At 39.0% G+C, this 9644-nt stretch overlaps 2 protein-coding genes across 2 annotated transcripts; one reads left to right on the top strand and one right to left on the bottom strand.

Annotated features, from left to right (window-relative positions):
* Window positions 1–1346: 1346 nt before the first annotated feature.
* Window positions 1347–4696, top strand: LOC121295420 (mitochondrial import inner membrane translocase subunit Tim8 A). Its single transcript, XM_041220004.1, has 2 exons — window positions 1347–1643; window positions 3812–4696. The coding sequence occupies exons 1-2, from the start codon at window positions 1533–1535 to the stop codon at window positions 3971–3973; spliced, it is 273 nt and encodes a 90-aa protein (XP_041075938.1). The 5' UTR covers window positions 1347–1532; the 3' UTR covers window positions 3974–4696.
* Window positions 4697–4731: 35 nt separating this feature from the next.
* On the bottom strand, window positions 4732–9530 carry LOC121295419 (magnesium transporter NIPA2-like). Its single transcript, XM_041220003.1, has 6 exons — window positions 9433–9530; window positions 8602–8746; window positions 8058–8114; window positions 7327–7417; window positions 6669–6829; window positions 4732–6452 (listed from the first exon to the last, which is right to left on the bottom strand). The coding sequence occupies exons 2-6, from the start codon at window positions 8744–8746 to the stop codon at window positions 5854–5856; spliced, it is 1053 nt and encodes a 350-aa protein (XP_041075937.1). The 5' UTR covers window positions 9433–9530; the 3' UTR covers window positions 4732–5853.
* Window positions 9531–9644: the final 114 nt, after the last annotated feature.

The raw sequence follows: 9644 nt of genomic DNA, 5'->3' as shown, positions 1-9644 counted from the left end.
AAGGCACACAACTACATACAAATAACAATACTGCAGGTTCACTAGATTCATGCCTTTAAAGTGTGAGTGATACCACTTGGTGCTTACAGTGCCTCTGCAAGTCCACCTCGAACATGATGCTGTATACGAGTAAGGGATGACTATATCAGGGGGCAACAACAGTAAGTAGAGGAAATACTTTTATAGTCAGGAGCTGTAAAGAAATGTTTAGCATCAGGGAGGACTTTACACAGAAAGCAACCTGATGCATCTTATGACAACCTTCCTGTTACCACACGTGCTGCAAAGCCATAATGATGAAAAAAGCGTTTAATTTCATTTTCAAAAAGGAACTGGTGGGAAATGTATTTGCTTGGGTGTTCTCGGGCCACTTTGAACAGTGCTGTTAATTCAGATAATACTGACAGCATTCAGTGTGGCCTCAAGGATATTCTTTCCAGTTAACCGTTAAGCTTTTTCTGTGTTGGCTTGTACTACCAGCAACACAGACCATGTTGGGTCTTATTTTAAACACTCTGTACTCTTCCTCATGTTAAGATGAGTAAATCATTGCTGGTGTTTTCTTTTTCTAGAACGTATGGCTTATAAAGCTGAGTGGTCAATTTTTTTTAGTTTTTTTTTATCACATTAAGGTTAAAACATATACTTACTGGTACTGTAGTTAAGCTATACCCCAGAGATGATATTACCATGGATTATGGACCAGTCTATTAGGAGAATTTGCTGTGTAATATCTGTCGCATGACGTGAGGATAGTTCTGTAGTAAATCACAGTATCCATGACGATTGTTTTGGCATTATTAAGTGCGTTTCACAGAAAATAACCATGCAACAAACTAATTAGACAATAACAGCACATTATACGGTTACTGCACATGTATCACGGTGTTTACCGTATGTTCCCACCTAGGGGTAATATTCGAATAACCACTGAAAGGCGGTTGATGATGAAGGGTAATTCCCCAGTGCTGTGAAATGCTCTTACAAAATCCAGCTCAGCAGTTTGCTCCCGGGGACTAGATATGTATCTGGGTAAACACAAAACATAATAATAATAAATCATTTACGTTTGTTACAGATGGTTAATTGGAACATACTCGTAATCACTATTTCAAGGAGCAGAATATTATATTTTATGGCTTACGATTTTTTTTCTGATAAAAACCGATTAAACAACTCAGAGAAAAAAAAAAATCATAAATAAATAAATAAATACCGGAAAATTTTATCAAATTTAAAAAAAAAAAAAAAAAAAAGAAAAAGAAAAAAAAGAAAAACAGAAGCGCTAATTGTATTATATCGGCGGAAAAAACTCGCTGCTCTTGCCTGCGCCCACCAGGTTGGGTCTTTCCGTTTCCTGTGAACTGGGAGCCCAGACAAGTGAAGGTCAGGAACTGCGGTTTGGTAATCGGCACGTTTTTTTTTTTTCGTTTTTTTTTTTTTTTTTTTTTTTTTTAAGGAACCGGCTTGACTTGACGCTTTCTCGTAAAAAAAATAATAAATAAATAAAAAGAAAGACGCCACATGCGCGGATGGACACGCAAGGAGTGACTGCAGACCCTCAACTCCAGCAGTTTATCGAGGTGGAGTCCCAGAAAGAGAGGTTTCAGCAACTCGTGCACCAAATGACAGACGTCTGTTGGGTAAGGGTTAGGCAATAACCGAAAATACGTAAAATTGTTTTGTTGGTGGACAACGCAGATTTTAAATACATCTAACTGCATAAGAAAGAACACAGATCAAGGCCCCTAATAAAGAAAGCATACATTTCTCACAAGTCTAAATGCGTCTTGCTGAAACTTAATCAGTGAAAAAGCTTGCTCGTATTTAGTAGCTGGCTATATGTGTTTATATGTACCGAGTTGCATATGGCTGTGTAGTGGTATTTCTTTTAAATAGCACGAATCGTTCGAGATGTGAGTGTATACAGCACCATGGTGTTAATAATGTTTATAAACCACTGGCGTCGCACTGACGGCAATTTGCTTATTTAGTTTTTAGCTGTAGTTACACAGAAGTAGAACTAAGTAATGCCCAGAGACATATTAATGACTGAGGTGGGTTTGGGGTTATTTTGTTAACACCTATGGTGATGTTTATAACAAAATAGCATAAATGACTGGGAAGACATATGCCTAAGTCATTGCAAAGTTAAAACTATTGAATGGCAGGCTGTATGGTCTGCATTAATTAATTGAAACTTTAAAACTGGACAGATGCATATTATAGATAGACAGATAGATATAGATAGATAGATAGATAGATAGATGGGTAGTACCAGTCAAAAGTTTGAGTACACCTGCTTGAAACCAGGCTTTTCATGATTATCTATGCTTTTAACTGTTTAAACTTCTCTATAAACACTTAATATTTCATTATATGATACATGTACTTATATAAGCTGATAAAATGTAAATCTTGTTATTCAATGAAATGTCCACCCAAAGCAAGGGGATTTCAGTCTGAAGCCCAAGTCAGTTAAGTCTGAAATGTGTATAACACAGTGTTAGAACACTGGCCTAACTATAAAAGTGTTGACTAGATGTTCTCTGAGTTAACTAGCATGTACCTAATTAACCTTTTGTCACCAATTATTGTTAACGGGTGAGGGTCCATGATTACTATAAATATAGGTAGCATAGGCACAAGTTTGTCTTTCCTGGATGTAAGGGAGCAGAAAATGGCAAAATATGCTCAGTTAAGCAAAAAAAAAAGTAATTTTGTAATTACTTTAAGAAATGAAGGTCACTCTTTAAGACAATTCGCAAGAACTTTGCAAGTGTCTGTAACTGCTGTGGCCAAGACCATCAAATGATTTGAAGAAACTGGCACTCATGAGGACCGAACAAGGTCAGGCAGGAAGGGTGACCTCAGAATCGGAGAACAAGTTCATTCGAGTCACAAGTCTGCAAAACCGGCAATTAACTGTCCCTAAAATACAAGCTCAGCTAAATGCTACTAGAAATACAGATGTTTCAACATCAACTGTTCAGAAGAGATTGCATGAAGCTGGCCTAACTCGAAGAATTGCTGCAAAGAAACCATTATTAAGAGTGCAGAATAAGAGGAAGAGACTTGCCTGGGCCAAAAAACACAGAAACTGGACGTTTGAGGAGTAGAAGTCGGTCTTATGGACAGTTGGGCAGTCCTTCATTCTTCAGCAAGATAATGACCCGAAACACACCTCAAAGTTGCGCAAGAACTATCTGGGGAAGAAGGAAAGTGAAGGACAACTCAATCTAATAACCTGGCCTGCCCAGTCTCCAGACCTCAATCCCATAGAACTTGTATGGGACGAACTGGACAGAAGAGTCAAAGCAAAGCTACCCACAAGTGCCCTACATCTCTGGGAATTGCTGCAGAACAGCTGGGAAGACATGTCTGGTGATTCCCTGCTGAAACTTGTTAACCGAATGCTTCGTGTTTGTGAGGCTGTTATTAAGGCAAAGGGTGGTTATTTTGAGGAATCCAAGATTTAAAGACAATGTTCAATTTTCATGATCATTGCTTTGATACTCCTTATGTTTTGTTTTGTATATTGTAACGTGTGTGTTCATTTTCAAGTATTTACGGAAACGTATATGACATAAAACGGTCAATTATGAAAAAAAACTAGTTTCCAGCAAGTGTACTCAAACTTTCAACTGGTACTGTGTGTGTGTGTGTCTATATATATATATATATATATATATATATATATATATATATATATTACCATTAAACAGTAAATAAATAACTCAGACATGCTACCCAATATCATGATTTCCAGAAAGGTATGTGTTTGACAGGGGTGTTCCTTTGTCTGTAACAGGAGAAGTGTATGGACAAACCTGGACCCAAGCTGGACTCCCGGACAGAGACGTGCTTCGTAAACTGTGTGGAGCGGTTCATTGACACAAGCCAGTTCATTCTGAACCGACTGGAGCAGACGCAGAGGGGCAGGGGGTCTTTATCGGAGAGCATGTCTGATTAAGATACCTGCCCCGCAGCATGGGCATAGACATTCCCTAACACTTCAGCCAGGCTGCAGTATGCATGTGGGAGGCACAGACCTTTATCAAGTGGACATTTGATGATTAAAGAAGAAGGTTTTGCCACCTTGTGCCTCAACATAACGTTACCATTATGCTACAGGGGTGATTTTATCTTGTCCCTATCCCCACCCAAGCTGATTCTAAGGGATGTCGATATGCAAGATATGCAAGATTTCAGTGTCTGTTCAAAATGTCAGAGTTGTCGTTTTTGGAAAATGTTTGGGGGTCACATTGAGGTTGAACCCTTTTAGTGAGAAATCTATAGAAGTCAAAGCTTGCCTGTATATTAGAGCTTTGGTTTACTTTCATCATGTATAATTTGTTCATGTATTTATTCCTTGGGGAGAATTAGCATTAACCTATGGAAAGATCATTTGCTTATAACACCAAGAATAACACAGTGTAATAACACTATCTTCCTGGATGAAGACACTAGCTTCCTGAATAACTTATTGATGTGAAATCATTGATTTTAAAGTTATGTTGGGTTACCAGCGCTGTACTTCCACAAAATGATTCCAGTGCCTGGTTATTGACTAAGACATGCTTGCAGATTTGATCATGGCCTTCCCCCAAACTGAATGGACAAAGTTTGTTTTATTTGTTTTCATAAAATTAGGAACTGCTGTGATTCAAATTGAAAATACAGAAAACTGAACTAATTATGTTTCTTGTTTTTTTTTTTTTTTTTTTTTAATTAATAGTAAAAATGACTGGATTTTAGGTAACATTACCTGTTAGGTATATTTATCAATAAAATCTGAAACAAACATATGGACAACGAACATCCTATTAAATTAGCAGGCAAGCTACATATCTATATGCATAAAAGAAAAGCAGCCTTTAGAACACATTTGCTTAAGTGTACAAGGTCAAGTTGAATTTATTAAAAGTGTAAATTGTGTAAAACAGGCCTTTGCAGGTTTCCAGTGCAATACAGATAATAAAAGCTCATTTAGCAAGGCAAACAGTATTTTTAAAAAGCTGGACTTAATTTTATTAGAAACTACAGTTCTAGTAGAAAAAAGTACTTCACATTTATTTCGTAGAATTATTATTTTTTTTTTTTGCATTTTAGTGTTTTGGTTCCTGATCATTAGTTAACCTAGTCACTTGGAGGCATACTGTAACAATCAAATACTGCAAAATGGTCAGTTCTTTATCGGATTCAAGCCTGCTGAAATATTACCAAGGAAAGCATAATAAATTGCATCAGGTAAAGATGACAGTCAGATGTACCACTGATTCTCTCCTCAAATTAAGAAGACAGTTCTATTTGAGTATTTGATGAGCACCATCCTCATAAATGTGATCACATTTGAACTACAGTGTTAAATTGATAGCCTAAAGTATTTAACAATAAATGTTTCATTCATGTTTTTTTTTTTTAATGTCTTCAATGATAGTGCAAGAATGAATTGTATAGAGAGTCATTGGTCTTACTGTTGTAAATCTCCTGTTTGACAACTTAAGGCATTGTGTTTAAAAGCTATTAATGTATGTATTTGAAATACAATAAACAGGTTCATACAAGCTGTGTACAGTCACAACACAGCAATGAGGCAGATCAGAAACCAGCGTTATAGACAGTTTTTTGAAGGCAGCGGTGCTCTCAGCGGGTGATTGTTATGAGTTAAGGCTAACTGACATTTGATGAGAGTGTGGAAGAGGGTGTTCGTAATCTTCTCCCAGGAAAACCCTCGAGATACCCCATCTCGTGTCCTGAGACGGACCAAACACTGAATCGTAAAAGGCAGGCTATCATCAGATTCAGCCCCCTCGGGTTATTAAGACAGTCCCATTCCTCCTGACTAAATTCTCAGGAGAATATACTTTGCTGGCTCCCCTGCCCTGCCTGCTGTCCCTCGGCCTCCTGGCTGGGCAGCGCCACATAGGGCTGCCCCCAAGGCCCTCCTCTCTGTCCCCTGAGGAAGAGGGGCAGGGTGTCCCAGGTGAAGCTGATGTCCTTGAAGGCGTGGAGGAGAAAGATGCCCAGAATGATGGTGAGAAAGCCACTGAAGGTGCCCACAATGTTATCAGCCCCCATTCTGTTCCACTCCTTGAAGAGGATAGCGGAGCAGGACATGACAGCAGTGGTGAAGAAGACGTAGTAGATGGGCGTCACAATGGATGTGTTGAAGATGTCCAGGGCCTTGTTCAGGTAATTGATCTGTGTGCTGATGCAGGCTACCAGGCAGATCAGCAGGACCCAGAAAAGGGGGTTCTTCAGCACGCTTTCCCCCATCACCAGCTCCTTGATGCCAATACCCAGGCCCTTGACACAGGACACCGAGAGGGAGCCAATCACAGAGCAGATCAGCACATAGACCAGCACGTTCTTCTGGCCATAGCGAGGCCCTGCCACGAAGATCAGAATCAGGCTGCTGACCACCACACTCGCAGCAAAGACAATAAAGCCTGCAGGGGGAGATGTAATGAAAAGTTTATGAAGGGTCCACACCGAGGGTAGCCCTGTGCACAGGGGAGGTACTATCCCAGTGATTAAAGCATAGAAGTGAGGGTAACAGCATTAAGATTAGAATACTGAGTCGTATTTTTTTTTTTTTTTTTTTTTTTTTAAATGGTCACTTAAGCTGTCTTCTTTGAATGCAGCAAGGTAAATAGGTCCCGTACCAGGATCCTTAAGTTTCCCTGCCATGGCGTTGAGCGAGATGACCTCCTCTTCCTGGGGTGCGTGGATTACCATGACGCTGGAGCCCAGGATGCACAGCACACAGCCGATCTTCCCATGGACATTGAGACGCTCGTTCAGGAAGTAGGAGGATAGCACAGCACTGAGGAAACAGAAACGCATTGGGATACCAGAACACTGCTCTTTGCTACAACCATGGTGGCTTGAGGGTCAAACCTTAAAAAAGTATTGTTCTTTCCTCTGTAGCTTTTTATTTGACTGGGTTTTATAACTACTGTAAAACCTTTTGCAGAAGTATGCATGCGTGATGTGAATTTTTTGTACACGGCATCACACAAATCCAATAACTAAAAAAAGTCATTTACGTGTACCTACACACAAAGTATGATCAAGAGTCAATGGTGTTTAGCCAAGCCTTTTTCTGCAGCGTGGTAAAAACAAGGTACTGCCAGAAGTTCTTGCACAAGCATGCTGAAGACCAAAAAATATAAGCAGCAAGCTGGCTTGGGAAAAGAGAAATCTACCAATAAGCCCCTTCATTGCCGTACATTTAGGCTTGTTACATAATATTAATATTCACCAATGGGTTAGGTGCCTGGCAATAGGATACACAATAGGACCTTGCATAACAGTTCTCACCTCACCAGTACACTCAGGGCTCCCAATGGTGTTACCAGCGTTGCCGGCGCAAAGGCATATGCAGCAAAATTGGCAGCTTCGCCCACCCCCACTGTAAAATATCAAGATATAAAACTAGATTGAAGCACATTTGATCATTACATATAAGGCTGCCTTTCCTTGACTGCTGTTAAGTAAACCAACAAAAGATCAGAACAGTTTCATTAATGTAAAACTTTTTTTAATCCACCTAAGGTTTAAAAAAAAAACATTTAAATAACTCATGGGTTAAGTTAATATGAATAGGGCTCATTGGTTCCCATTTAGAAATGTCTGTGGGTGTCATTCTTTGGCCAAACCCTTAGAACTTAAAAATCCCAAACCCACAGGGGGATCTGAAAAAACAAACACTAATGAACGCACTAAGAGAAGTGATTCAGCAAATACAATAGGGTTCAGATTTAATGTTTAAAGCAAGGCTGCAGATGAGATTTGTTAAAGGGTTCAGCTGGCAGGCACTTAAATATCCAAGCCTGCACAAAAACTAATTTCACAAGACACAGTCTCAAAAGTAACAACTCAATATGGGGCTTGTGCAATTACACACATTGCCCACTCATCACTTGAACCAGGGCTGACCTGAATGCCCACTGTTTTTTGATTCTGATTCCTTTTTCCCCTTCCAAACCCTTTATGCTGATAAACCAACGTGGAAATGTGAAGACAGTCGTCCTGCTTTTCTGGGGACTTACTTGAAAGCAGCCCAGCCCACCACAACCATTCTTTGAGGTAAGCATGTCCACCTTGACCTAAACAATCGAGAAGAGACGTGTCAAACCTTGCGTGTCATCTGAAGAACAAATGTTTACTTTCCCCAGTGTCTTCAACACTTAGAGTCTTACTTTAGAATAACTAAATACACAACCAAGAGAGTTATGGGTGACTGAAGAATAACTACATTTAAGAGTATATCTTGTTACTAGCAGAGTACTAATAAAAGGTTTAATTTAAAAAAAAGTTCAAATGCATGCAGAATAGATAAAAATATTGCAGCATTTGCCACATTTTCACTGTTAGCAGCAGGGACCCTTGATGCTGCTAAATGAGATTGGCGCGGCTGACTCTCATACAGCTTTCCTTTAACAGCACTGAAATAGAGGAATTGCGTGAATAGAGTAGTAAATCAAATCTTGCCAGCAGGGGTCACGATTGTTTAAAAAAACGAAAAAGGGTCATCTTCATGTTTTTAGGGAAGTTGGTTGTTGTTACATTATTTTTTTTTAAAGAATGACATACCTGCTCGCATTGAACCCTTGCTGGCTAGTCGCAAAAGACCTTTCTTCTTTAGAATGAAGCTTCCCCCAATAAAGACACTTGAAATGATTGCAAGTCCTAGGCCGATGTAGAAATCATTGCGGTTGGCTAGACTAAGAGCATTCATCTATGTGAAAAGGCACAAGAAAGTATAGAATACATGAGCAAACTTCCAGTTTGACAGTAGCGTCCTACAAATAGTAACAGTGCAGTGAAACTACGCGGTACAGTTAAAGGATATTATGGGTACGGTCCATTTGAAAAACAAGCTTCAACTAAATCACATGCAACTGTACACTTCTCCTAACCTACACAGCACTAGTTACTGTTGCAAGTATGATGACATTTCGAAATCCGGATTACCTTTCGTAATCTTCAAGATATATGGATGTCTCTGATTTATACTTATTGCGTTATTTAAAAAAATAAAAAGCAATGATGCTTGTTTAAAAAAAAAAAAAAAGTTTTCAAACCCTTTACAAGTAATATACTGATTGTTAAGTTTCGAAGTAAACCCTAGTGGTGTGAAGGCAGCTGACGTAAAATAACTTACCACAATCTGATTCATAAGTTTTTTTGTTTTGTTTGTTTGTTTGTTTGTTTGTTTGTTTGTTTGACATATAATTAATTAAGACAGGGAACATGATTTAAGTAACAAACTAGCTTAATATTAAAACTGTAGCCTAACTTCAGTTTGTAACTACCCGCATATACTAAATACAAATGTATTACAACACTGATAAATAAATAAGCGATATGTTTTATTTATTAAACAATAACAATGCACATTCTCATAGACACATCCCTTCTTACCGTGCTTTAGCGGTGCCTCCTAGCTCCTGGCACCAACACTCACATCACCGGCTCCACTTCCTGGTTCCAATGCAAGGACTCGCATGCATCCTCCAGGAAACAGCCTGTTAGTCAAAACTGGTTTTCTGGATGAAAGTATGTTTTGGTGGCAGAACACGCGCATGGTTTTCTTCATTCCACTCCAGATTTGATATACTTATTATATATTTTCA

The sequence above is a fragment of the Polyodon spathula genome, chromosome 20 (assembly GCF_017654505.1).
Source record: "Polyodon spathula isolate WHYD16114869_AA chromosome 20, ASM1765450v1, whole genome shotgun sequence".
Classification (NCBI taxonomy): Eukaryota; Metazoa; Chordata; class Actinopteri; order Acipenseriformes; family Polyodontidae; genus Polyodon; species Polyodon spathula.
The sequence above is the reverse complement of the archived record's forward strand: the minus strand, read 5'-3'. Positions and strand labels throughout refer to the sequence as shown.

What these genes read in the sequence shown, in the direction of transcription:
- LOC121295420 (XM_041220004.1), top strand. Translation starts at nt 1,533, where the DNA reads ATGGACACGCAAGGAGTGACTGCAGACCCTCAACTCCAGCAGTTTATC. An exon ending in AAATGACAGACGTCTGTTGG is followed by an intron (nt 1,644 to 3,811) that starts GTAAGGGTTAGG and finishes TGTCTGTAACAG; the next exon opens with GAGAAGTGTATGGACAAACC.
- LOC121295419 (XM_041220003.1), bottom strand. Translation starts at nt 8,746, where the DNA reads ATGAATGCTCTTAGTCTAGCCAACCGCAATGATTTCTACATCGGCCTA. An exon ending in GCCCTGAGTGTACTGGTGAG is followed by an intron (nt 6,830 to 7,326) that starts GTGAGAACTGTT and finishes CTGTTTCCTCAG; the next exon opens with TGCTGTGCTATCCTCCTACT. An exon ending in AGGGAAACTTAAGGATCCTG is followed by an intron (nt 6,453 to 6,668) that starts GTACGGGACCTA and finishes CTCCCCCTGCAG; the next exon opens with GCTTTATTGTCTTTGCTGCG.